Here is a 26,065-nt window from a genome sequence, read left to right as displayed (position 1 = left end):
AACTAAGTATACAATCCCCTTGAAAATATGTATTTTAAAAAACGCAAAAAGTGCGAAAGCGTACAAAAAACATAAAGCAAATGTGCAATAGCCAAAGCCCCTGTAATGACCAGCCCCGCTTTCGGGCGTTGGTCGAAAGGCGAACTTAATCTCGAAACAATGCGAGCAACTTATGAAACGGTTCCATGAAGTCAATTTCGTAATGTGCTTTGTAAGGTACATTAATCGAGCACGCAACGAGCGGACGGTCGGTCAGCACATGGTACAGGAAAAGAAGTTGTGGTCCGTGTAAAAGGATAATGCTTAGCGAAGAGAAAATGGAAAATGCAGTAATTGGAACTATTTCGTGCGCCCTTGGCATCGTTGTGGCGCCATAACAATGGCTGGCCAGTACAAAAGTTCGTTTTTTGCCATACTGAGTGGCAACAGAATATATTACAGGGGGAAAAAGTGGTAGAATTGTCGGAAAATTAATTAATGTTCAGCACCGCTGCATCGAGATGAATTTGAAAATATTTTATTTCAGCGATGGCTGACGAGCACTGAAAGCTTTAGAAGAATTGTCCAGTTTCCATGAAATGTATTTTTAACACGTTCAGCTATACGAATCTTACGATTTTTAGCTTTATTTATGTTTCATGTTTTAATAACATTTATTTACTTATTAGCGTATAAAGTAAATTACTTCGGGCATTCCTTTTTATTCAATTAGTCCAACAATTTAATTGATTAAACACTCTGAGACTTTTCCTTGCTCACAACCTATTGTTTTCCGACTGAACCAGCTGGTCGCCTAGAAATATTAATCCTTCGCAGGTCGGTTAGTTTTATTTAAAAAATTAATATCACACCACAATATGACGTTGAAACTAATCAGATTGATATGTTGAGATTGTTCAACAACCATTGTAATTTCCAGAACACTGCATAAGTAATACTAATAGATCTTATTTTACTCTTTTCTAGCTCGGAACACTGGTGCCGATAGCAACCCAGGCACCACCAACAACCACTGCCATCCCACCGCAACGTTCGGACCAGTTGCAGGTATCGAATCTCATCAACAACCTTCCCCAAGCGGGAGAAGGTTCATCGGTAAGTTGGCCAGACCGCTGGCCGTGGTCGTTATTGCTTGCTAAACAAACATTATTCGGATCGGACATGTGGCGGTGGTGGGTCAATGTTGTGACTAACCTGTGTGTCAAATGCGTAATTTGTACACCGACCGAGCGGCACCGTTATGCTACATTTGGCCCCAAACTTGAGCTCTTCATTTCCGGTGTTTCCGCGGGCACCACAGCAGCCGATCAGCGATCACGGACAATTGGGAGATTATTTTTCCGGTTGCCGTCGATGCCCATCATGTCGTAGCATATCTAGTTTGATGGCATTTCTGTGTTATCGCTGATTGATAAGTTCCACCGAGAGAGTGTGGCGGTTTTCATGCGATACCATTGAGCGTAATTAAGGCCACATTCGCAAACATTATTACAAACATAATGATATCTCACACATACTCGGCCAATCGGCCTGCGGAAACTCAACACCATAACCACTTGAAAGTGAAAACCATTCGAGCCGCAGTCGTACACAAACCATCCATTAAACAACCCACAACACGTTTGTGGCCAATTAAAACACAGCCCGGGAATGATTTCTCCGAAACGTATCGCGCAACGTTTGCCATTTCTTTCATCCGCTAGTCCCGGAAGCTTTCGCGTATGTGCCGTAAGAGAAAGTTGGGCCGCAAATAGCACGCAAACAAAAGCGTAAACCCAGCGAACAAACACAATCGATGCTCGTCACCGGAAGGCGAAACAAAGCAAATTTGAGCCGACCAACCGAAAAACGAGACAGAGAGAGAAAAAACACAACAAACCCATGAATAAAAATCTTCATCGCGGAACCGGAAGCGCATCGGGCGAAGCGCTGGAGCGTGGCCGGAAATTTATCGCGCAATCGCTGTCATTGGAATTTATGTTCTGGAGGGCATGGTTTTGTTTTTGTTTGATGCGGTGGAATAATAATCCAATATTTATAATTTAAAGCGACTCTTCATCACCGGCCGCTAGTGTGCTTTACGTTGAGTTTCTATATTTTTATTTATTTTTATTACCTTCGGTATGAAAATTCGGTATTCGGCACCACAGAACAGCGGTTGCCACTAGCGGCGCTAATTCCTCCGAAGTGGCCCTTTTTTTGTGGTCCTTTGTGGTTCTACAAAATTAGTGGCTGGCCAACCGAACGGCCAACGGGTCCTGGTCGCTCCCAGGCAAAACGCAGTATAGTGCTGGACAGCGTTTCGCTTTCGGTTGCCGAATAAAACTCCCGTTCGCATTCGTGGGCTCTTCAATTAACCCTCAATGGACACAGCCCACAGTATGTTCCGTCGTCGCAAATTGCCATTAATGCCGTCTCCTCTAGCTCACAGGGCGAAGTGGAGGGCGTTAGAAAAAAAGCACCCGGAAAGCACCGCAGTGACATTCTTCAAACCCAGGACCCACGCCCACCGGTAGTGAAGATAAGCTGGGATAATATTTTCATATTTTTGCCGTGCCAGGACACCATTTGGGGCCCATTTCGGGTGCCTGTCGTGTGCCAAAAACTAGGCCACGTGGCCAACTGCCGTGGCCAACATAAACAAGACGGGCCCGGCGGGCTAAGCAGATGATCCTGTTTCCTTCCGCCGTTCCTGTGTCTGTGTCTGTTGTTTTCCTTTCCTTCTCCCAGCGGCTGACAGGACGGACCGCGTTTCAGCGTTTTGTTTTTGCCAGAAGAAGTGCCAGAAAAAAGCCCTAAAATATACACATCTAGCGGTAATAAAAGCTGGCAATAAAACGATGGGCAGAAGTCACCGAAGAAGACGACGGCGCGGAGGGCGTTCTCCAGGGCTGCGGGCGAGGACGACGATGACGACGTGTAAACCGGCGACATTTCAACGCGCCTTTTCTTCATAATATTCGCGTGTTCCGGCCTACGAATGATTTCGCAATTTTCTCTTTCTTCTCTCTCTCTCCCTCTCTCTGTGCTGCGCCTTCGGACCACTAACAATCCATAACAATAAAACTACGATCGCTACAACGTCGTCCTGCTCACCGGTGCTGCTCACCATTATAACCACACCGACTAACTACATAAATGTATAAAATGGATATAAAACATCACTCCGAAAACAAAAACCTCTGAAACATACAAAACACGGCCGCACGTAGTTCACCGCCACACCGGAGTATGAGTCGGTAAATATTTTGCCAAATGATTCCTTCTTTCAGGGGGGCCCCAACACTGACCTCCCCTTGGGCCTCTTTCGTCGGCTTTCGTTGGCAATAATTTGCTATTTCGCTTTTGTCTCGCTCATTTCAACATGCTGCGCGCTTTGTTCGTTTCGCCATTTTATTTCGTGGCGGCCCTCGACTCGCGCGCCTGTAACTTATCCCGGGGTCATGAGGCTTTTTTTCTCTGCCATCTCTCTGCCTTCCCTTTACGAAAATCCTCCCCCTGCCGGTCGAGCGGGCGAGTCCTTGTGCCGTTGCCGTTCGTTTATTTATTATTATTTTTGCGAATTTCCTTTCCGATTCCGCGCCACTGCTTGAGCTTTATTTATTCAAACATTCATTTTATCCGATATTATCTTCACCGGAACCCCGGAAGCCGGGTACGGTGGAGGGGCTGGGCTGAGCTGGGCCCGCGAGGGGATCTTATTACGGTCAATTCTGCCTCACCCGCAAGGCGCGCCCCGATAGTCTTACGGCACTTATCTTTACATCCGGTACGCCGGGAATCGAATTCCAGCTCCCGGTTCCCCACATCGCGCATTACTGTCCGCCCGGCATTCGGTTTGATTAGTTTGCCCGACCCCGAATGATGCATGTTCCGGGCATCCCGATCCGCTCGATGCGAGTCGCCTCTGAGAGCAAACATTCTTTTCGCCTTCGACTTTATTACGGACACTGCATTGTATTTTTTCTCCGCCGGGCCGGTCTTTAATTTATTCCGTCCCGGTTATTGGTGGCTCCGAATCCGGTTTCGATACGAGCGAAGCGAATGGAGGCGCCTGGCACGTCACGGCTACACGTGGCGAGAAACCTAAAGCTCCTGTCCGAATTAGAAACCCGAACGTGTCCCGAACGGACCAACGACTGTTGAACGACTTAACCACCATCAACCAATGGCACTCTTATACGGTGCTCATAAATTATCACATACGCATCGTGTTGATGTTCGCCTTCGCATGTCCGAGGCTAAGCGATCTTTGGCCGAGACGATCCCACCGAAAGATCATGGAATCGCCCGGCCAACCACGAAGCATAACATTTATTACGATCGTAATTTACGATAATAATCACAATTTCATAACCGAAATCTTACACCATTGCACCAGAAGTCACGTTTGCACAGCAGTGGACAAGAGATTGCATTACGAATCGCAGCATGAACGGAGAACGAACCACAGTGTTGATGTTTGGATCTGGTGCGATTACGAGATGATTTATGCTCCCGAAAGCCATCGGCAACGATTATGGCTCCGTTAGCGTTTAACGAGCGCCTGCCGCGCCTTTCGGTAATGCATCCATCGATTACTGTAATTATGCTGCACGTTCCGTTTCGCTGTGTCTCCGGTGCCATGCGGGGACTCGGCAGGGAACTAAAAATTAACGCTCCCAAAACGTCACTTTGGCAGCATCGTCAGCGTTCAAGGTGGATGTACTTTTCATCCGATTTTAATTAAATACAAAATACCCTACTCGCGCCAGCCTCAATCTCCGCGTTAAGTGTTCTCCACGTGGCTGCTCCCTTCGTGTGGAGCGTCCGAAGCGAAAGCTATCTGTGAGCCACCGCTGGCGAAACGCCCGTTATGATTCGTTCATCGGGCGGGAGCCATCAACTTTTAATTTGACGGAAACCCTGACAAAAAAATCGCCAACCCTCGAAGCGGACCGAACGTCGAGCGAACTCGAGTTCTCAAGGGGGGCGACTCAAAGCGTTGGTGTAGTTTTAAACACGCCATGAGCGATTCGATTACTGTAATTGAATTTTTGGCAATTACGATTTAAATCAACGTTTGTGTATGTGTGCCCTGAGTGCCAATCTCATTTACGCTCGAGTGACCCTCGTGTACCTTCGGCGCTGCGTTTGGTCAGTCAGATGGCGCTCGGTCTATGTGCAGTCCTGCGACAAACGATGGTGTTTAGATGGATTCAAATGTTTCGCTAAATTACTAAATGAGCTAACTTATTTTACTAAAAATTTCAAACAATTCCGATAAAACGAATCATCAGTACGAAAATGGTGGGTTGAAAAATGGTGCCACGGCAAAATTCCTTCAAACCGTCGAGCTGCTTAAGTTGAGAGCTTTCGAACGCGGTGAGGCCCCAAAAAAAAAATACCCCAAAAGCTACAAAGGCTATTCACAGCTTAATTCACTCCCCGGCACGGCAGTACGGTTTCATTGTCGTTGGAATTTTGAATCGGCAATCAGCAATCACTTTTCTGGCCCTCAGCGCAAACAGCAATTTTCTTCTTCGCCCATCAAGCTCCAAATGACGAGAGGATAATAATCAAAAAAGTGTTCTCATTTATGCTCGCCGTTCGATTCACGGCCCGATTCACTCTATTTGAATTCTGCCCGGCTTGTCCACCCATTTTTTTGTTCGCACCCGTCACCAGTCACCAGCAAAGCGATCAGTAGGGCGCTCCCTTCGTGGCTTCTGGACGATTCAAGATCGATTGGTTTGCAGGATTCGCTGATTGCTCTTCTATTCTTGGCCTTGGTCTTGTTCTGCAATCCAATCGCGTCCTTCATCATCTCTCGGCTCCCGGCCGGTGGCCCTTTTTCTTCGGAGCTGCTTTAAAATCTTTATTTTATGATAATTTGATTACTTTCGCCCGAGACCTCCAATCACAGCGAGACCTTCGCGTTCCTTTTTTTCGGTGGTGCTTCGCGTCGCATTTTAACAATGTCCTTGCCCACTTTCCAGGTCAAGTGGGTGCCGATGAGTTTGCGTTCAGCACAACGGAATGCGCTTTCTTCGCTTTGCTTCAGAAAATAGAACCTTGCTCCACTTGTGTGCTGTGTGGCACCGTCCCCCAGGGGTTTCAGTTCTCGAATTCTTTTCATCACCCTTTCGAACTCATTCGTCACTTTAATTTCTTTATTTTAGCGTTCACGTGGCATCGAGCTCGTGAGCTGCTGCCACCTTTTGGCGTTCTCTTGGCAATACCACTATCATGCAATTCCACGGCTCGTTGCGAAGCTTACGATTTGATTTAACTTTCCGGCCGCTCTCAGCACTTTCTGTAATTGTTTGTGTTCCTCGCCAACCTTCTGATGTACGTTGTTCTTCTTCTCTTTCGACCAGTTGCGGATGGCGGCACTTAACGAGCCGTACCCGGGCGATATGCAGGGCATCCGCGGTGCCGACTTCGCGTGCTATCGTCAGGCCCGCCGGGCCGGTCTCCTGGGGACATTTAGGGCTTTCCTGTCGTCGAGGTAAGTGTGTGCCTGTGTGCGTCTGCACGTGGTTCTTTCCATTTTTCTTTCCCGTATGAATCATGTTTATCATCTTCCAATGCTACGTTCGACCGTCAAACGTTTAGAAAATTGGTCTTTGGGTGACGGCAGCTAAGGCTGCCGTTTGCTCTTCGTTCGTTCAACCGCCGGCCCACGGCCTGGGGGTGCTCCATCAAACCACTCGAGACCTCGTGGCGATTGCCACCATAATGAAATCAGCCGGGCCACCCCCGTGGTCACGTGGTTTTCTGTTGGAAGTTTTATTTTTCTTCTCCGAGCATTGAATCACGTAAATCAAATAAAAAGCTTCGCCATCGGGCAGCATAGGGGGGTGTGGGTCCGTGGGTGGTTTCGGATTGTTTGGCTTTGCTTTCGCCAGCCACGCTGCCATGCTGACGGACACTCGAGCCAGCCGTTGGAAAATATTGCCGCGCCGCTTGATTGGCGACGCTTTACCTAGAAAAGTGTTTCTAAAATTATCTTACAAATGAAGTGGAATTACGCATTTTGGGCGAAAGCGAAACAGAAAATAGTCCCAATTTAACGTAAGTTTTAATCACGGATTAGTGAAAACAGTAGTATACTTTTGTCCTACTAATTGCATTTTTGTTAAATAAAAAATACATTGCAAATATTTTTACATTAGTTAGATAGTTTTATTTGGCAGTAAAGACATGATCATTATAAAAAAATGGGTCTTTCAGCCCGTCCAATTTAGCTTCTAGTACAACTTTAAACGAACAATTGTTACCGACGTGTGTATTTTTCTTTCCCGCCTTATCCACGACAACACAGTGTCGTAATAAGCAAGGAATCCCCGGCGACCATCGGGTACGGATGGCTGAGCCCCCTAATGCGCCCACCAACGATGCGTAATCCTTCTCAAATTTACAACACACCACGTCCTGGGGAGAATCTCATTTTTCTAATTAAACATCGACGTGCTTCGCGGCGAAACTCCACATCAGCGGTACTATATTATTCCAACTTTGCGTGAACGGAACCCCCGAATGGCATTCCCTGGTGGCTATTTTCGGCAATGCGCTGTGAATACCAACCAGCGGCCAAAAAATCTGCAGAATGAGTTTGGTGCGCAGTTTCAGCACCTAATTAATCACACCACTGCCGACTGCCACCGAAAGTGGCGGATTTTACAATGATTTTTTTTGTTACATCCGATAAGCCGCACGGTGTGGAGCAGTTCCTTTAAAGGGTTCCCTGGCCTGGCCAGATCAAACTCTACTTATTATCGCAATTCAATTTGGTGGACCAAAATGACTGGAATCTGTAAAATTTAAATTAGATTCATTTTCTCAACGGTTTTCCCGCCCGCGACCGGAGCACGATTTGCTGTCGACCAAACTTTGCCGGATGCCATTCATTTTGTCGGCCAATTTTCCTCGTCCTAGCTCAACGCCAACCTCGTGCCGCGTCGTTTGCAAACCTTCTCCGTCCCGACAACAAATTGTTCATCGTAATGGTTGACGCACCAGCGGACGTCAAGTGTGCCCAATAGCACCAATTGGGCCACTTCTTGGCCGTCCATTTCGGGCGCTCCGCCAAATTTAGCGAAACTCACGTCCGGAAGAGATTTTCGTTACGCGCCGCACCGGCCCCGGCACCGGCTTTTGCATGCCATCGGTGGAAACGGATTTAAATACTCTCGAAACATATGTGTACGTGTGTCTGGCGAATAAGCTTCGCGTACAGCAACATTACGTCCTAACAACGCCACCACGACGGTGACGAGGGGAAGATTATCCTCTACGAGGACTCGGTTAACGAAACACATCGGGTCCTCGGGGACGGTTGGCGCGTTTTGGACGAGGACGGTTTGTAGGATTTATGAACAAATCCTTCCGCTAACTAGCCACCCCCGGCCACCGTTTGACGTTAGCTTTCCACCCCGGGCCGGGTGGAACACCCGGCCAAACTTTTCCTTTCGACGCCAAACAACGGTGGCCGATCGTCCGTTCGACTAGAGTTTCTCTCTAGGAAAGAGTTTCAAGCTTGCCGGGAAATGACGGGCTTGAAAATTGCGTCATCCTGCATAGTTGGGTAAGAAATTTTCCAGACACTCCAAGACATTTCCACGGGCCAACAAATGGATGTTTTCGAGGGGGTTGAATGTTTATTGGGTCGGAGCGGAAAATGCGGAGGCTTTTATTGAATTTACCGCCGCATTACTGACTTACACGACGGGAAATTAGGTGTCTTACCACATGAAACAAAACGCCAAAAGTCACCACCATCCTTAACAGGCATTTGGGCAATGCGAGTGAACATGATGTTGCTATTTTCTTGGTGTTTCAACACCAAGAGAGAGCCAAAGTCAGAGCCAAACTAATGGCATTGTTGTTTACTGCTTTTTGAGCCAACATTTAGGAACGTTTTGCGTTGCATAAAGTACTACTTTTTGTTACCGAACTGATAATTGTTGTTAATTTATAAAGATCATACATAAATCTTAAAGTACAGAGTCTACAAAAATATTAAAATGTTCTTCTGTTAACTACGAAAAGTTATGTCCCTCGTGTGTTGTAAAATTCGAACCCGCAAAGCGCAAACCTCAAAAGCTAAACCATGGACACGGTCTGCTGTGGCCATTCGCATCCGAAGAGTTTATTTATAGAAGTTCATCACGTAAAGCAATTACAGCACAAAATAGCCTTTAATTATTCACAACATGCGGTAAACTGTTTGAAAATTTAATCATCTGAAATGATCGTTCGCTCCGTTTCGTGTTTCGATCGGTTGGACCGTCAAGTGTCCGGTGGTATCACTCTTCGATTTCCATTACATCCGAACAGATTTCGTTAAGCCATTGAACTTGAAACTGCGGCAGCACTGCAAAGTAATTAAAATGCTTCCCAGCACCGGAAAGAATCTTCATCTTCATGTTGATTCGATTCCCGGATGCCAACATCGGCTAAATAATGCTTCATTTATCGTTTTCGGCCCAAATCACCCACCGTGTCCAATGGCGTGTGAAAACTTGGCTAAACCGACGTCCTTCAACAGGGCCCCACAGGGTCACCGTTATCCTCCACAAAGCTGACCATAATAAAATTAACACTAACCACAGGAACGCCTTGTGTTATCATCGAGGTATCTCCCCATCGCCACCATGTAACCTCGAGACTCTAAGAATTCCGACCACAGCCAGAGGCATCCGCAACGCAAAGATTGCGCCTCTCACATGCTTCTCGTGCACCTCCGGACGCCAATCCAATTAGGATGCAATTTTAGACATCGAACATCGCACCACTTACTTGCTGACGGTCGGTGTCGGTGTTTGGGGATTGCTTTGCGCTTTAGCGACAAAACGATAGCTCCTTTCGATCCGGTGATTCGGTGACCCAGAATGGGGATATGTCCTTCGACGACCACGATCGGTCGGTCGGTTGGCCGACCACGTTTGGCGGCCACGTTTGCGCCAGCAAACGTGAACGGGACTGCGACAAAATTAAACAAAACACCAAAACCATCGCCGAAATAGAATCGCACTGACACTCCCCGCACCGGAAGACCCGGACGGTCAGCGCCATGGTGGAACGTCATGCTGGGCGGACGGAAAGATGAAAATGCAAATTATCTGTCTAACCGACCATCGTGACCAACCAACGCGGCCCGATGCCTTGGGGCGCGTTTCGTGCGCCATCGCACGAATTGATAAGTGTATTGCGTGAAAAGTAGTTCTTTTCGTATAACTCATTTTCATTTTATATTCTCTTTCACCAATTCACCGGAGAGCACTAATTTAAGTATCTCTACGCTTCAATTCAACGGCCGACATTGCTATTGATTTTAGGAATTATGAATGATAGATCCTTTCCTCGACTACCCATTTTTCGCTTCTCTCTTTTTCATACATGATAATTTGATATCGTTTTCAAAATTTGTAATTCTAATTCGAAACAAGTCGAATTCGAAACCGATTCCACTCTCGAAACTTTTCATCCAACCTGACAACGAATGTGGCTGTGCACCGGGCCACTAACTGCAGCGCTTTTCAACGTGTTTTAAGAAGCGAAAAAATCTCTCTTGCAACCATCCGACAGTCCGAGACAACCGCTGTGACCCGGCCTAGTGCGCTCTGGCAGGGCTGAAAGAAAATTAAACTTCAGCAATGGCATCCCCCTGCACGGCATGCATTTTGTAGTGCATCCGCACAGAGCAACTTGGCCGGCGCCGCCAGGTGTGCATACATGGCCACTTCTGCTACTACCTTTGACCTAAAGAATCTGCCTCCGAACTGGGTCTAGATTTGGAGTAGAATGCTTCGCTGTCGACATGGCGCCCAGCTCGGTGCGCCACTCCAGCCTTGGCGAGAAGTGCTGCTTCTTGGCCGACCTGACAGCCCCCGACACACAGTGTGTTCCGAACAGCAACGAGCAGCTAGAATTGGTCCGAGATGCCCGTCGTCATGCCGCGTCGGACTGCGAGGCGGTTTTAATATTTCAACTATGCATTTGAAACGTTTCATTATTCATGGCAATTGGTATCGGCGAAGCGGATGAGATGCTACCGGTCGGGTTCGCATTCGGTGTAAAATAGGTTGGACCCGGCCGGGTGATGTACTACAGCGCAACGAAAAGATGGCAAGATGGCGTAGATTGTAAACGTCACGAAGTTCGGCTAATGGCACGTTGGCGATGGAGAATTTTATTACTCAATTTTCACCTCACAGCGAGCGTTGGGATAATTTTATTGCTCGGTTACGTACCTAATCCGTTCGACAAACTCAAGTCCGATGCACGGCTTCTGCTCACGCTCTGTTAGAAGAAGTTTACGAAATTTGGTGGAAAATCTAGTCTAACCTAACCCTTAATCTTTTGTTAACCGTGCCTAATCCACAAATGAGACACAGTTCCCGGTACACAGCATGAGACATGACACGACTAGAGGTTCGCCTCAACACCTCGGGACGGGCTATATTTTATGTTCCACGAAAGCTACTTCCTGTTACCTCATCAAGCAACGGGGGTTATAAAACTTACGACGTACAAAACAACCAAAGCTGAGCTGAGTCTGGTTGGGAATTTGCTATTCTGGACAATTTAACTTGTATACCCCAGGATCGAACTAAGGGGGAAGTTTAGTGACAAACGTCTCCACTCCCTCGCGGGATTCTGTTTATTACATCACTCACATGCTCGAAAAGTCCCTAGTTCCCGAAAAGTTTCAGCACGACACAGGGAGAATCCCGTCTTCCGGTTGGTGTTCTCGGAAATTAATTGACCCCGGCATTCCATTTCTTTTCCCTCGTGTGCTTACAGAATCCAAAACCTGGACTCGATCGTACGAATAGCAGATCGTGAGCTGTCTGTGGTAAACACCCGCGGTGACGTGCTGTTCAACACGTGGAACGGAATCTTCAACGGCCAAGGAGGCTTCTTCTCGCAAGCCCCACGGATATACAGTTTCAGCGGGAAGAACGTCCTCACTGACATGGCGTGGTAAGTGTGTAGTAACAACCCCAATTCCTACCTGCCTCACCTCATACACGTAGATGGTTTTATGTCACTCATGTTCGCTGTTCTCGGAAGTCACAAATTATTGACGTACTGTCCAGAGCGTCGATCGGGCCGGGACTGACGGAAAAGAGAAGTCTCACTACCACGGCATGACAAATCTCCTTCGGGGACTCATTTTTCAGAGATTATAGCTACAACGGTCCCCCAACACCTAATGTGGTTTGGTTGTAGTAGCAATTCTACCCAAAACTTCTATTAGGAAGGCACGTTTGAAGATGGACGATGGCAGCAAACCACACAAGCATGTCAGCTTTGTCATCGGCTTAAGTCCGAGCACCGGTGACGGATATCCTCGAGGGAATGGAAATTAATGCTCTCCACCGCTCGGTTCACCACACGAGACCCCGAGACCTTCGTTAGCCTTTGGACTTATTGCTTCTGCTTGAGATTTGATCCTCCCATTAGCTGCCACATCAGATGGCCCACTTGTGGGGATTCGGTCATCAATATTATAAAAACAAGGATGGTTTTATGTTCAATTTAAGAAAACATTTGTTAGCGGGAACTTTTTGCCTTTTTCTACTGACATCATCGTGATGTTTTATGCCTCCGCAACTTAAGCTGTATTATTTAGTTTCAATATCAAATGGACCCAAATCAATACGGTATAGAAACAGGTTTTCTAATATGAATTCCGGTTTCCCCTTCGGGAGTTCGTCATTCCAAAGAAATTGTCGATTCAGTTCTTCGGTGTCGCAAGCAAAATAAATTCTCGTAGCAACATCCTTTGAGATTCCTAAATGATGTATCAACCTGCTTCAGATTTATTCCCCTGTGATGGCACAGACATTTTCCTTTTTCCAAATTGCATCGTTTGCCACAATTCAATCAATTTCTAATTCTTGATTGGGTGCTCTTTGATGATTTGCCCGTCCTGACTGGTGCTCCTTGCATGGTCCCATCATCACCTGGCCCTTTCTACCCCGAACCTTGTTTTTCCCCCCAAAAGGTGTTGGGCGCAGAAGCTTTACACAAGATGTTCAGGCTCGTTCCGATTTCTAAATCAATGATACCCTTGGGTCCTTTGCCGACAGGCATCGGAAAAGAAGCGAAGCTTCCACCCGACCGACACGGAGTTCCGGGGGTGCTCTGTGGGTTCGAATTCATCGACCATTATCGTTTGCAGCCACAAATGACTCTCATGATAATTCGCAATTTATCACAGCGATGGACATAATTTATTCGAGCGAAAGTGACGGTTGACGCCCGGGAGGAGACATGACCGAAGAGCTTGCCGGGGACATGTTTCTTCGAACAGAAATAGTAACAAAACGTATGAAACCGACAGAAACTAAACCGAACGTCCCAACATCGGCAGGGATTAAATGCTGCTTTTCCACTTGCTCCGGAGCATGCTGTCCAACCAATACCGGCTCGAACGGGAGCAAAATCCAATTAAACGTCCACGAGATCACTTGCTTGGGTCGTCCGGGTCATGCATTCATCCAATTTTGAGCAGATTGTATCAATCACACACGTTGGCCGGGTATCCGGTACCCGAATCCTACCGAAGGTGATGCTCTTTCGCTTGCCACAACACATTCCTGCCGGAACCCACCCGGTACCGCCGGAGAAGATGTTACAATAAAATATGTGTCAAATCAAATTTGCCAATCGAATGAAGTGACACGTAAATCCGGGGCCCAATCACCATCGCCAGGCCGAGCCTGTGGCTTGTGGCAGTTTTATTTTTCTATTCAATAATCGCCGTCAATCACAGAGTCGGGTCTGGCCGCCCGATGCGTCTTTCGCAAAATTGTCACTCGGCCCGGAAATAACACTTTTGAATGGAATCTTTTTCTATTTCCTTTGCTTTGTGTGTGAGTCGGTGTCGCCGCCCCAAAAGTTTGCTCCTACCGCGCGTCACAACAGGGTTCACCTATGACCCATTGGCAACCACGAATGATACCCACCAAAGAATCATTGCTTTGACTAAGAGCATAATGCTGATATTTTAACTTCATTTTCCGAAATGAATGCGCACCATGCTTGGCCAAGCCTAGCAACTGGCTTGAAAAAGGACATGCAAGCTTGCCAGCTTTACGCAAATTTATGAAAATTCTATGTCCTCGTTGCAAGGTACAGTATGTCCCATTAATAGTCCGTGACCGCTTCATCGATCAATATTCTCGCAACAGAATTTTAACACACAATGTGCAATGTTTTCCAATTTTATTAATTACTTCTAAAAATGCACTGAGAATAATGTAATAATTGTTGAAAGAAAATTCTAACAATAATCCGGCGAACCATTACCTGTAATTACCTGCCAGTAATTACCTGCCATTTTGAGATCGAAAATCAACTTCAACAATTTTAATCATAAACGATATTGGAAAGAGGTCAATCGGCCAGAATTTTAAATACATTTTTTCACTTTATCTGACACCGGAGGATTGCCTGGTTGCTCGAGAACTTTACCTTCAGAAGATTGCATAGTACTGGTTTTAAGTCCACCCACAGAATTGCGAAAGGTCAATGTTTCTCTGAGCGCCAATGTTTCTGAAGGTGTAATTTTCAGAAGGCCAGTGGAAGCCACATTCACCTTCTGCAGACTGTAACCCTAAAGCTATTACTTTCAAAGCTAATTTCCCGATTTACCTTTTGGTGCTCATAAACCAAGCGGAACATCGCGTCCTGAACGGAAGCGGTAAAGTGTTTATGAGGATCGGATGACGTTCGGCTGAATTTGTTAATGCCATCCGCCTGTCCACCATGGTCAAGGTAGCAACCGAAAATCCCCGTCACGGTGGCCGGTTTATAGACATCCCTAGCCTATTGTGTCAAGGTTTTCTGCTAATGTTTTGCAATTTGTTGCCTCTGCAAGCCGCTGCAAGCTACATTAAGCAGAGAAGTATGTGGAAGGAAAATAAGCTGCCATTATGCTCCCTGGTGTACCCTAGGCTTTTTGGACCCATTCCTCCGGGAGGCCGTTCTTTAAGAGACCGAACATGATAAAAGTTGCGTCGTTTTCGATTGAATAAAGTTGCTCTTAACCGGTTATCCGGTTATCTTAACCGAATTTATGATATATAAAGAAACTTTTATGTATTTCATTATTTCATTGAGCAGTACGTGTAGAAAATGTTATCCAATTAAATAATATTATATTAATCACCATGTCGTTAAGCTACGCCATCATCGACCCCCATTATGTACAGATTCCTCAATTTGGCAAAAGTATTTTAAAATTGCCCAAAACTTTGGCGTAAGGGTGGCACGAGATATTAACCCCAATTTTCCTGCTATCCATCCACAGGCCCCAGAAGCTGGTGTGGCACGGTTCCAGTGCGCTCGGGGAGCGTGCTATAGACACTTACTGCGATGCTTGGCACTCGCCGTCGCCGGACAAGGTTGGTCTGGCCAGTAGTTTACTTGGCAATAAATTACTAGACCAGGAACGGTTTTCCTGTGATAATCGGTTCATAGTGCTCTGCGTTGAGGCGGTACCACAGGACCGGAGGCGAAAACGAAGGGACACTAGAAGGTAAGATATGGGTGACAGAGCACCGTAAGGTCGCAATGTATGTCGGAGGGCATTCGGAACTTTAAATTAATAATGAATAATGTTCAAACCAAAGGATAGAGCGACTGTACCGATACCGATGGATAATACCGATTATAAACATCGCTTTCTATCTGTTCCCATTTCAGCCAACATGAGTTTGCCAATGAAGAAGAGTACAGACGATATCTGCATAGTATCGTCGCGGTGTAAAGATAAGAGAAATTCGCATAGAATTAAATTTTCCAAATACTCATCACACAAAAGCCGTCGTTACCGTAATAGCGAAGGATGTCCACCGTCATCATCGTCATCGTCATACTGAAGCAAACACATCACAAACTTCCCGTTTATCCGGTCCGGTCGCTCGAAACACATTCGTGCAGGTTGGAAGCGCTGATTGGAAACTACTAGAAATGAACTTATGAACCCCGAAAGAGTGGGAACAGTACCACATGTTCCAGAGGACGCGTCGAGTAATTAGGGAAGTGCCAGTGCGGATAGCTAAGGACACAGCAAACGGGAGTGGGGCATATATTTTAAGAAACGGTCGCCGGAGCAGCCATCGATAACATTGAAACTGATTTAAGAACTAATGATAATAAGTAATTTTAACGGAAACCGTGGTCTATTTTTTCGAATTGATTTTTTATATCCTATTTTGTGCACACTTGTACCATAAGAAAAGGCATACAAACAGTGAAGGAGATAAATTAAACCATTTTAGCGCGTAAGAACAGTACAACGGATGTGTTAGAAGGCGTCAAATGTTAGCAATAAAACTGGGGGCTGGCCGGCTGAGCGCGCTAACACGAGATTCAATTAATGCTTACTAAACTAAAAGTCTAACCGTGTCAACAAAAGTCAAATTCCGAGTCGATACACTACCGAACTCTTGTCACGTTGATAGTCAAATTAATGCCACAGTCATTGATTTTATTAGTGTGTACTTACACTTAGCGAATCGCGAAGACGCTTAGTTAACGATATAAGTCTCACCGTTGTTGGGAGGCAGGTTTTTATCCGAATTAAACAGCAACATATTGTAAGGCGCAGTACGCTGAATGAAAACCAAATGCAACTGTCTTCACTTTGGAGTCTAAGCACAACTCGTTATGCCTAAATTATCACTCTATGCGCAACCATCTTGAGTCACGTTTCGTTTCACTACGCAACACAACTCATCCGTTAGAAAAGGGGAAAACGGGCAACCCGTCGAAAAACTTGCGCATCGTGCGCGCAAGCGAACAATAATGAAACGAAACCAATAGGAGCAACTAGTTAAATTGAAGACAAAATCGTGTTGTGAATATGATGGTAAAATCTAGCAGCAATTTACAGGAGCATTTATGTCTGCAACATCAATGTGGCCGGACGTCACTCAGCCAAGTTCAACTTATGCGTTGTGGAACTAAACATTTCCGGTTTCATTTCTCTCCAGTAACATCACTTCTTCTTACCCGATAGTATTTAAACTACTTTCTAAGTTTTATTTCAAAAGGCAAAAAAACTCGTATTTACTAACAAAGGAAGGGTACAAGCCATCGGCGCCGTTTTTATGCAGCTCGTCCTGGTGGCAGAAACGTGAAAATATTGAAGCCAACGTACAAGCTTTGTGCATATTACATAGCTAATGAGTTTAACGATTGTTTCCGTTTATTTTTTGTTAAAACTATGGGCGTAGAATATAAGCAATTTTGGAGTCAAGATAACGGTGTGGAAAAGATCCGAATGTAATCAACTGTTACGGTACCCGGAAGAAGGAGAACTGAAAATTGACTTGCTGTAATAAAATTCAAACCCAATCTGAAAGTTTGCATTGTTTTATATTGCTCGTCACTACCTTTGAAGTGACCAATTGAACGAAAGGTAAGCTATTGAATCTCGTGTTTCTCGTGTTTTCTAAAACAATAGGCGGCCGCCGCACCAATCGTAAACATTTAAATGTACAAAAACGGAAACATCGATACGTTTACAAATTTTATTTTTAAACTTCGAACATAAAGCGAAGGATGTGGCCAGTGAGCATTCATCGGTAGTATTGGCTGGTAGATTGACTCCATATAGAAGAAGAGACCGACGGCGTTGTGGAGCTAGTCGTCGGCGACGCCTGCTGTCCATATGGAGAGTAGCTGGCACGGACATGGGCGGACTGTTGTTGCGAAACGCTGCTCGGTAAGTGTTGGGCGCCGTGTTGCGAACCGGAGTGAGTTGCAGAGTAACCGGCGGAACCGGCGCTGTAGCTATGCGTGTAGGATTCGAAATCGTTGCCTCCGGTACCTCGCACCATTCCCGAGCGCGGAGAATTCAGCTGCTCGCTGGAGTTTTTCCTCATCGGTAATCCGTGTCCACCGGCCGGTGCCCCTCCGACCTTCTCTGTAAGCATTTTGCTTCTTGGCGACAGTTCGAGCGGGTTTGGTTGCTGCTGCTGCTGCATGTGGGGTGCGCTGTTTAACGCTGGCGGAGCGACCGGATGAGGCATTGCCAGTGGTGCTGGATTCGTCACATGTCGATGGTTGATATGCGCCTGGAGGTCGCGCTGCGAGAGGTACGTCCGCCGGCAACCTGCATTGCCGTACCGGGTGCCACCGTGCGTGCACATAAACACCGTTCCCAACGCCGTCTGCTCTACACGAATCACTTTCTCCTTGCAACGCGGGCACACCTTGAACGTTTCGGAGCGCGCACAGCGCAGGCAGAAAACGTGCTTACACGGAATCATTCGGCCGTAGATGAGGATCGGTTTGTCACACTGATCACAGCAATAGATCATTGGATTTAACACCTTCTCGCCGATCAGATTTACTTTATGGTTCCAGTTAAGATGCAGCATTGGCTCGGGTGGGCCCCGCGTAATGGTCGTGAATGTCGGTGCCTCGAGCTGCGAAATATCCGCCTCCATATCGATGATGAGCGGCGCGCTGATCGTGGGAGGCAGCAACTCTGGCTCCGGTTCCGGCACTACAACCGGTGCTGGTGCCGGCAGCTCTTTGGTCGGTGCCAACTCCACCGTACGCTGCTTCGCACCATCCGGAGGCAACTCATCGGTCGAGTCTTTCTCCGGCTCAGGGGACGCTACTTCCTCTTCCTCATCGGACGAGATGACACGTGAAAGCTTTTTCCCACGACCACGGCCACGTCCGCGGCCTCGACCTCGTGTGTTGCGCGTTCGGCCTCGACCCCTACCCGCTTTCTTGGGACCACCGTCGTCGGAATCCATTTATAACTTCCACTAGCCTTCGGTGGCTTTATTTCGTTAGCAGCAAAGGTAAACAATTTACTAACTTCACAAATTGCTCTGTCAACAAACTTAACGAACTTTTCACTGGCCAATGATGCCGATTTTGACGTTTCGTTGAGTGATGATGGTGATTTTGACGTTCGGTAGCAAATTGTGTTTATAGCATCCGCTTCAGAGTCACATATAACCCTCGGACTGTTTGTCGTCCATGCAAGAATTGCTTTGTGTACTAATGATAGCAACAAACGTGACTAAGAACGGACACCCCGGGTAGCTAAACCACAATGATGAAGTTTACAATGATGTGCGGACAGGAATTTTGTCATCATCGGCTGACACAGTGTATTCTCGTCGATCTCCGTTCGGGCGTTCGATTGATGCATTGATAACTCGGTGAAATAATCAGGGGCGTCCTCTCGTAGTGCTGCGAATACCAAAACCACAAAGGCGCCGAGACTGACGAAGTTCCCGTTATGCCGCGTTGCCGTCGGTTGGCGTGGCAATAGTGTTGATACGTTCGAGCCCTTTCGGTCAACACTCTCGCAGCAGCCTGCGGAGGTAATTGAAGATCGACTTCGTTTCGATAACAGTTCCGTGCCTCCGTTCGTTTGATACCAATCCATCGACGACGTGGGCCTACAGAGTGCCGAAGAATATGTCACTCGATGCTAGCGTACTGCCATCGGAACTGCTGACGACGGCCGCCCCGTTGGTCGGTCTTTCTGGGCTGGACGTTCCCCGAAATGCAGTCCACAAATGCGTGTGGGATGCGTTCAACAATGCGAAGAAACCGGACAGTGAATCCATCCAATACAAGCTTCTGCCAGCGAGCTATGAGTTTCCGGTGTCGAAACCGAAGCACCAGTCCTACGAATGGTACTCCCCCAAGGGCATTCTCAAACGAAACTGGATGCTGAAACATCTGCACGTCCTGCCTGCGGTTGTGGTGCTGTTTCAGGACCTCGAGTGGAACGATCCGCAATGGACGGAAAAGCAGCTTCAGTGTGCGGCCACCATTCAGGTGCTCAAGAACTCGCTGCAGGGAAGAAACACTCGAATCGCAATCGCACTGCTGCAGCGGGGCCAACACTTGGCGCAGGGTGATGATCTGCTGGCATCGGAGCGAGCCGCTCAGTTGACCAGCAATTGTGATATCAACGCGAAAATGTTGTTCGTACTTCCGCACAACGACCACCTAATGGGCCACATCTTCCGCCTCCAGTCGGCGTTCTTGGAGTTGGCCCAATCGTACTACGCGCAGATGATGAAACAGATCCGGATGCACCGTGAGCAGCTGACCGATGCTCACCTCTTGCTAAAGATCCGCCATCAGTTCAAACTGGCGTTTATCTCCGAGCTGAAGCTCGATCAATCAAACGCCCTGCGGCACTACCGCCAAACGTACACCTATCTGGACGAGGTGCGCATCGTCGATACGAACTGTCTCGAGGTGAAAACCATTGCCGGCTTCGTAAACTACAAAATCTGCCGGCTCTTCTTCCGCCTGAACGCCCCGAAAGATTCAATTTCGCACTTTAAAAACCACGTCCAGAAGTATCGAAGCCGGACCGGTTTCAAGGAGCTACTGTTCGAACACTACGCCTGGCTGAGCGTACAGTACAGTGCCTTCGGGGAGCTGTTTTGCGATGCGGTCAAGAACGGGCTGGCCCCGCTGCAAACGCAACACCCGGGAATCTACTTCCATAAGGCGGCCGAATACGTAGGGATGCGCAAGGACGCGTTCCTGCAATGCGTGGCTCTCGCCAATGCGGTGCTTTCGGTGGAACTTGGGCCATCGGTTAGCAACTCGGCCTTATACAGTGACTTTTTCGGCATTCGTGGCACCAAAACGGGCGAGCCGGTATCGGAGCAGCAGATCATCTGTTTGGTGCAGGAGAACGAAAGGTCCGTCAACCACTCTACGGAGAAAATTGCGCTGCTGGGCAAGGCAATGGCGCAGTTTAAGGTTTACAAGTGTCTTCGCTTCCGCAAGAAGCTTGCAATCGATATGGCCGAGGAGTATTTAAAGAGCGGCGATCACGCAAAAGCCCTCACGCTCTACTCGCTCATGCTGACCGACTATCGTGTAGACAAGTGGTACACTATCTTCACGCAGGTGCTTCTAAAGACCCTGCACTCGGCATACCTATCGGCCTCGGTACCCGACTTTATTGGCTGCAGTGTCGAGGCACTATCACCACGGATCGCCATGGAGAAGCAAGAACGTATTTTAATCCTCGAAAACCTCTGGAAAGTGTTTCACGTAAGCAGCTAACATCAACCTTCGGTTGAACTAATTCATTATTGATATTTATTGTTTACTTTTCCCAGAACGTTTCGCCCGTATCGAGCAGCCAGAATGCCCCGGAACTAACAGCCAGCTGGCAAACGGCACTGGCGTCGTTTAGCAGTCCTATCAAACTCGATCTCGATCGGCTAAACGATCTACTTGAGTGTCGCGTGACGTTCGAAAAGCGACAAATAAAAAACGATGAAAAATTGCAGCTTCGGCTCTACGTTCGCTCGATGGTGGAAGTTCCGTTGAAGGTGCGCAATATTTCCCTGCTGCTGACCGACCTCAAATCAAGCAGCGTGCGCATTGCAGCGTTACAGTACGCCGAGTACGATGGAAGTGAAGAAAGCGACAACAACGAGCACCGTCTAAAAGCCTTCGAAGAGTTCATTCTGGAACCGGACAAGTGCTACAGAGTTGTGTTCGTTGGCGAACGGTATCTGTTTAGCGAGAGCATCGACGTGCATCTGTTTCGCCTCGAACTACAAATGGGCTCTGACCGAACGTTCGCCGTGATGTCGCTACGCGAGAAGCTAAACAACAACAAACACTTTAAATCGTATAATCCGCACGGCGACTGTATGGAGCGGATCGCGATCATCAGCTCGTGTTACATCATTCCAACGTACGTCACAAAAAGGATGGGGAGCGATTGAATCTATTTGATGAACTTTTTTCGATCCCCTTTCAGCTTCCATCTAAGCTCCCAGACCCTTCCAACCAATCAGCCAATGCTGACGAACGAATTCTATCAGGTGACCACCAGTATCGCCAACCACTCCGATCTTTGTTTGCAAAACGTCGGTGTTGGCATCAGCGTGCCGCAACTGCTGCGGAATAGCGGTAAGCAAAGCCGGAAGAAGACTGTCCTAAAAAGCGCAAAAAAGTAACACAAAACACTGCTCTTCTTTCCAGTGTTTGTCACAACCGACCTCAGTCAGCCGATGCAGAAGATCCATTCCCACGTTCAGATCGACATCGGCGAGCTGCAGATGCAATCGTCCACGACTGTTTCCTACTATCTAACTAGTCTGGTTGCGGGCAACATCGAGTTGCGACAGAAAATGTACTATCAGATGGAAAACTTGCACCAAAGCAAAACGGTAACTACCGGTGTCGGTCCCTCAGTTCCAAACGGGATTGGTGGCGGCAACGTAGCAGCAACCGATTCTCCCTCGACACCGAACAGCGAGAAAGAGGATCTAGCGAAGCTACTGGCCAGCGAAAAGAATCTGCAACGGTACGTCAACAACCACAATGTAAAAATCGAGTATTTGGTCGACGAGCAGGTGCGCAAGATCAAGGAGGATACCGTGGTGATACCGTGCGTGGAAGAAATCAAGCTTACCGGACGGTTCTACACGCTCAGCCGGGAAGCGCTCGGGCAGGCGTATCGTAATGAGGACTTTCTGCTCCGGCTCAACATGGAAGTGAAATCACCCGATCCGATCAACATACTCGAAACGCAGTTCGTCAGCGTGAGTGCTGATTAGAGTGAGCTTTATGGGTACATTTTTAACCATCACTCTTCTTTTCAGGATCATAACATAATGGAAAAACCATATAAAAGCAGTGCATTGGTGCTAGGAACAGCGCTGCGCCCAGCGAGCCGATTCGAGGAACTGAAACTGCTGAGCGCCATCAACTGTTCGCGCGATTGGGTGTCTCAAGTGGATTACCAAGCCAACGATACCCGGCTAGTCTTTAACCGTTCGCAAACGCCCGATCACGGTGGGCCTATGATCGGAACGCCACACAGTACCGGACAGCGAAGTGACGAGCAGTATCAAAAGAATTTGCTTTCAAAACTTCCGACCAACGCCACAATAATCGGTAGCACCAGTGCCCAGCTTACGAGTCAAATGAACCTTTCTCTAACTCATGCTTCCCCACATGCTGCCTTGGATGCTTCTGCCGGCACCGACGGACCTCCATCGGCGGCGGATGGCGATCAACCGATGTCGACGGCGATTTTAGGCAAGGGTATATCGGTAACCTCCACGATGACCACATCAACCGGAAGCGTGGAGGAATTCAAAGTGAAGCCATTGCCCCTCAACGAGTCGATCACGGGACCCTCGGGCTCGAAAGTCGCAGGACACGCGCCTGATGACGGTGGTAAAAGTGTTACAAAAAACGTCTACAACCACGGGTTGGACAGCGTCAAGTTGACGAACAACGACCGGAATGGATTCATCAATGCAAACTATGGGCGTACGGAACACGCTGGTGACCAGTGGCCAGTTTTTGGACTATACTGCGTTCGGTGGTGTCGAACACGGACTCCGGTAGTGGTAAACGAATCGAAATTTATTATCAATGGTATTGGTGAGTACATTTGGTGTTCGTTCGAGCCGGAGTATTGATCAAGATTCACTGACTGGACAATTGTTACTGCTTGCAGAGGTCGTTGATCCTCCACTCAACCTGTACTGCTACCTGGACCAACGAATGTATGTTCGAACGCCAATGACGTTTCGCATCACCTTACGGAATCCTACGCGCAGGATAGTGCATCTGCAAGCAATATTGAATAGTTCGGATAGCTTTATGTTTGCCGGTCATCGACAGGTAAGTTGTTAAGGCTTCGCATGTTATGTGGAACCAATATAAAATCTATTTCGTTACTCTTCCGCTTTTTTCCCTCACAGCTTAACGTAACGATATTTTCCTACTCTTCGTACGATCTGCTGTTCAATCTGTGCCCGTTGAAGGCTGGCTGGCAGCTGCTGCCGGAGCTACAGTTAGAGTATCAAACCTTCCAGTCCCCAAGCACATTGGTTGCGCCCGATGCTGGTGGAAACCCGGCCCCTGCTGGGGCACAGCCACTGCCAGAGGCGTCTCTAGCAGACGACGATGTGATACCGGATAGCGGTGCAGACGCGCAGCGTAAAGCCGAATTAGCCGCTCTGGTGCAACGATGGATTCCAAAGATGGTGTTCATCCACGTAAGTTGCCAATGACCCACCGTGGTCGTTCTGTTAGTTCAACGCGCGTTGCATTTCTGATTCGTTTCTTTTTTCAGCCACCTACAAGGACACTGTGATTGTAAGGTTAATCGCAGAAATATCGGGGTGAATGGCCTCTATGTTCCACCTGCTGGTCGACGGCGAAAGAATGTAGCACGCGTAGGAAGCGTTGGGTTGGTTTAGTAAATTTCAGTTGATTTAATGCCGTTCTGATCGGTGCGGTACGGTGGTCCAATGAGGTGCTTAAAGCAGAACGGTGAAATGGTAGGGTAATTAATCTTGCAATAGCGTAAATCGTTCTCTTTGCCGCATGACAAAAGTGTTTAATGGCCGGTGGACAGAGAGGAACTAAAAGAGAACTTGTTTGGCTAAGGTGAACGGTGAACGCAAACCAAAAGTAATTCATTTTTGGCAGAGTGTAATTTGCGGAATTCTCTATACGTGGAGAAAACCGAAACCGAAGAGAGGCAATAAAATGTTGTTTCATTGGCCGCGGCCACACTCGGCCGCATGAGAGTTTAATCATCGTCACTTCTTGGCCACAAGCTGTGTGGATTTTCAAATGTAAAATTTGCTTCATTCGGAAAGTTCGGATCATCGTGGGTCAGTGCGTTGAACATAGTCCGTTCCTGCCATATACGTAGCTCTTGCGTAGGCATCCGGCAAAAGGTGACTTTCAGCATCTTTCTGAGCAAGTTTTCAGGGTTTGCGCCGATTTCCTGCGCTAGCGAATGTATGTTGTAGGACGTCATTTCAAAATAGTTGCCAAGCTGATTCTGTATGCCAACATTTCTGCACCGAGGACGTCTGCAGGCTTGCGTAGCGACATGATCCACGGTTGGTTTGTTAGATTTTGGCTGCGAGGCCGCATCATTATCATGTCCAATTTTTCCTAACGCGTGAAATACGGGTTCTGTCGCGCATTTTGTAGTAGACAAAATGTTCGCTATCTTCGGATGCGTTCGGGATCTTCCGGCGTCAGAAGGTTTTGCATTCGACAAATTCAGTGGTTCAGTCTGAACATGCAAAGCAATTGCATGGTATTCGGCACGTGACCGCCGGGTAGTTGTAGCTGCACTGGTCGCTGCTGACCGTGGTAAAGAAACGGCGTTGGAGAACGTCATAGAATTACCGTCGGAAATAAGATTGGTCCGAGGAACTGGTAGGCTGGTCTTACTTCCGTTTGAGGGTTCCATCACCCCAGTGTCAGAAAGCTCTTCAGAGGAGTTTGAAATTGTGCTTACTGTACTAGAGATCCTCATCTTGTTATCAGTAGAACAAGCATTGCTTTTTACTGTTGTGCATGTAACTGGATAAGCCCCAGGCCTTCGACTTACAAGCTCTTGCGCATCACTCGCGATCTCTAAAGACTCCATGAGACTCGGACGGTCGTTGGTGGTTCTATCAGCCGTGGAATGGTAAGGTGTGCTTGTCACACGTTTGCTCACTACATCGTAACTCGCCTTAAACCCGTCCAAAAGTCGATCCAAATCTTGCTCCTCCTGCTGCACGCTTGCTGTCTGATGGAAGATGTATCGCGAAACCTGCTGTTCCTGATGTTGAAACAAGTCCAACGAAGGACACCTATCGATACGTTCGGTCGAACGTGCCTTTAATGGAGCAGAAGCTGTGGGGAACGATGTGCCACTCATCAGTATGAGCGTTTCTTCCGGTGCGTTTCGAGATGTTGGGTTTGTCTCTACAAAATTGTGTTTGTTCAAATCATTTAAGTTCGGCGAATTCTTCTTCAGAGGTGGTTTCTGTCGATCTTTCCTCTGCCTTGGCTTCCTTTGCCTTGGCCTTGGAAGATATGCAGCGTAACTTATCCTGTCTTTTCTAACATTAGAGCGCAGGGTGGGAGCCTGTGAAGACTCTACCACAAATTCGTCATCTAAAATAAATGTACACATTTGGATGTATTTGGATTTGAATAAATTTTTCTTATAGCTTCTAGCATATTCTTACCATCTGCTGGATTATCCATACTTTATGTAGCAAAATTGCACGCC

The 26,065-nt window shown here is 47.4% G+C and overlaps 4 protein-coding genes across 4 annotated transcripts in view; 2 read left to right on the top strand and 2 right to left on the bottom strand.

The window, feature by feature from the left end:
- The window catches only part of LOC131215504 (collagen alpha-1(XVIII) chain), a 149,788-nt gene extending 132,455 nt beyond the window's left edge, over positions 1–17,333 (top strand). The window contains exons 19-24 of the mRNA XM_058209894.1: positions 967–1,095; positions 3,213–3,239; positions 6,360–6,490; positions 11,791–11,970; positions 15,308–15,535; positions 15,703–17,333. Of these exons, the coding sequence (XP_058065877.1) occupies positions 967–1,095; positions 3,213–3,239; positions 6,360–6,490; positions 11,791–11,970; positions 15,308–15,535; positions 15,703–15,766 (759 nt within the window). The 3' untranslated portion in view covers positions 15,767–17,333. The remainder of the gene's footprint in view (positions 1–966; positions 1,096–3,212; positions 3,240–6,359; positions 6,491–11,790; positions 11,971–15,307; positions 15,536–15,702) is intronic.
- A 196-nt stretch (positions 17,334–17,529) lies between these two features.
- LOC131215003 (E3 ubiquitin-protein ligase Hakai) lies at positions 17,530–18,773 on the bottom strand. The gene has a single exon (XM_058209370.1). The coding sequence runs from the start codon at positions 18,771–18,773 to the stop codon at positions 17,583–17,585; it is 1,191 nt and encodes a 396-aa protein (XP_058065353.1). The 3' UTR covers positions 17,530–17,582.
- A 676-nt stretch (positions 18,774–19,449) lies between these two features.
- On the top strand, positions 19,450–24,572 carry LOC131207421 (trafficking protein particle complex subunit 11). The gene is made up of 8 exons (XM_058200037.1): positions 19,450–21,057; positions 21,126–21,712; positions 21,779–21,930; positions 22,003–22,565; positions 22,626–23,415; positions 23,492–23,658; positions 23,739–24,035; positions 24,113–24,572. The coding sequence occupies exons 1-8, from the start codon at positions 19,450–19,452 to the stop codon at positions 24,131–24,133; spliced, it is 4,185 nt and encodes a 1,394-aa protein (XP_058056020.1). The 3' UTR covers positions 24,134–24,572.
- LOC131215503 (uncharacterized) lies at positions 24,236–26,040 on the bottom strand. The gene is made up of 3 exons (XM_058209893.1): positions 26,022–26,040; positions 25,394–25,947; positions 24,236–24,298 (listed from the first exon to the last, which is right to left on the bottom strand). Exons 1-3 carry the CDS (start codon positions 26,038–26,040, stop codon positions 24,236–24,238), a joined length of 636 nt encoding a protein of 211 aa, XP_058065876.1.
- Positions 26,041–26,065: the final 25 nt, after the last annotated feature.

This window comes from Anopheles bellator, chromosome 1 (genome assembly GCF_943735745.2).
Source record: "Anopheles bellator chromosome 1, idAnoBellAS_SP24_06.2, whole genome shotgun sequence".
NCBI classification, from domain to species: domain Eukaryota; kingdom Metazoa; phylum Arthropoda; class Insecta; order Diptera; family Culicidae; genus Anopheles; species Anopheles bellator.
The sequence above is the reverse complement of the archived record's forward strand: the minus strand, read 5'-3'. Positions and strand labels throughout refer to the sequence as shown.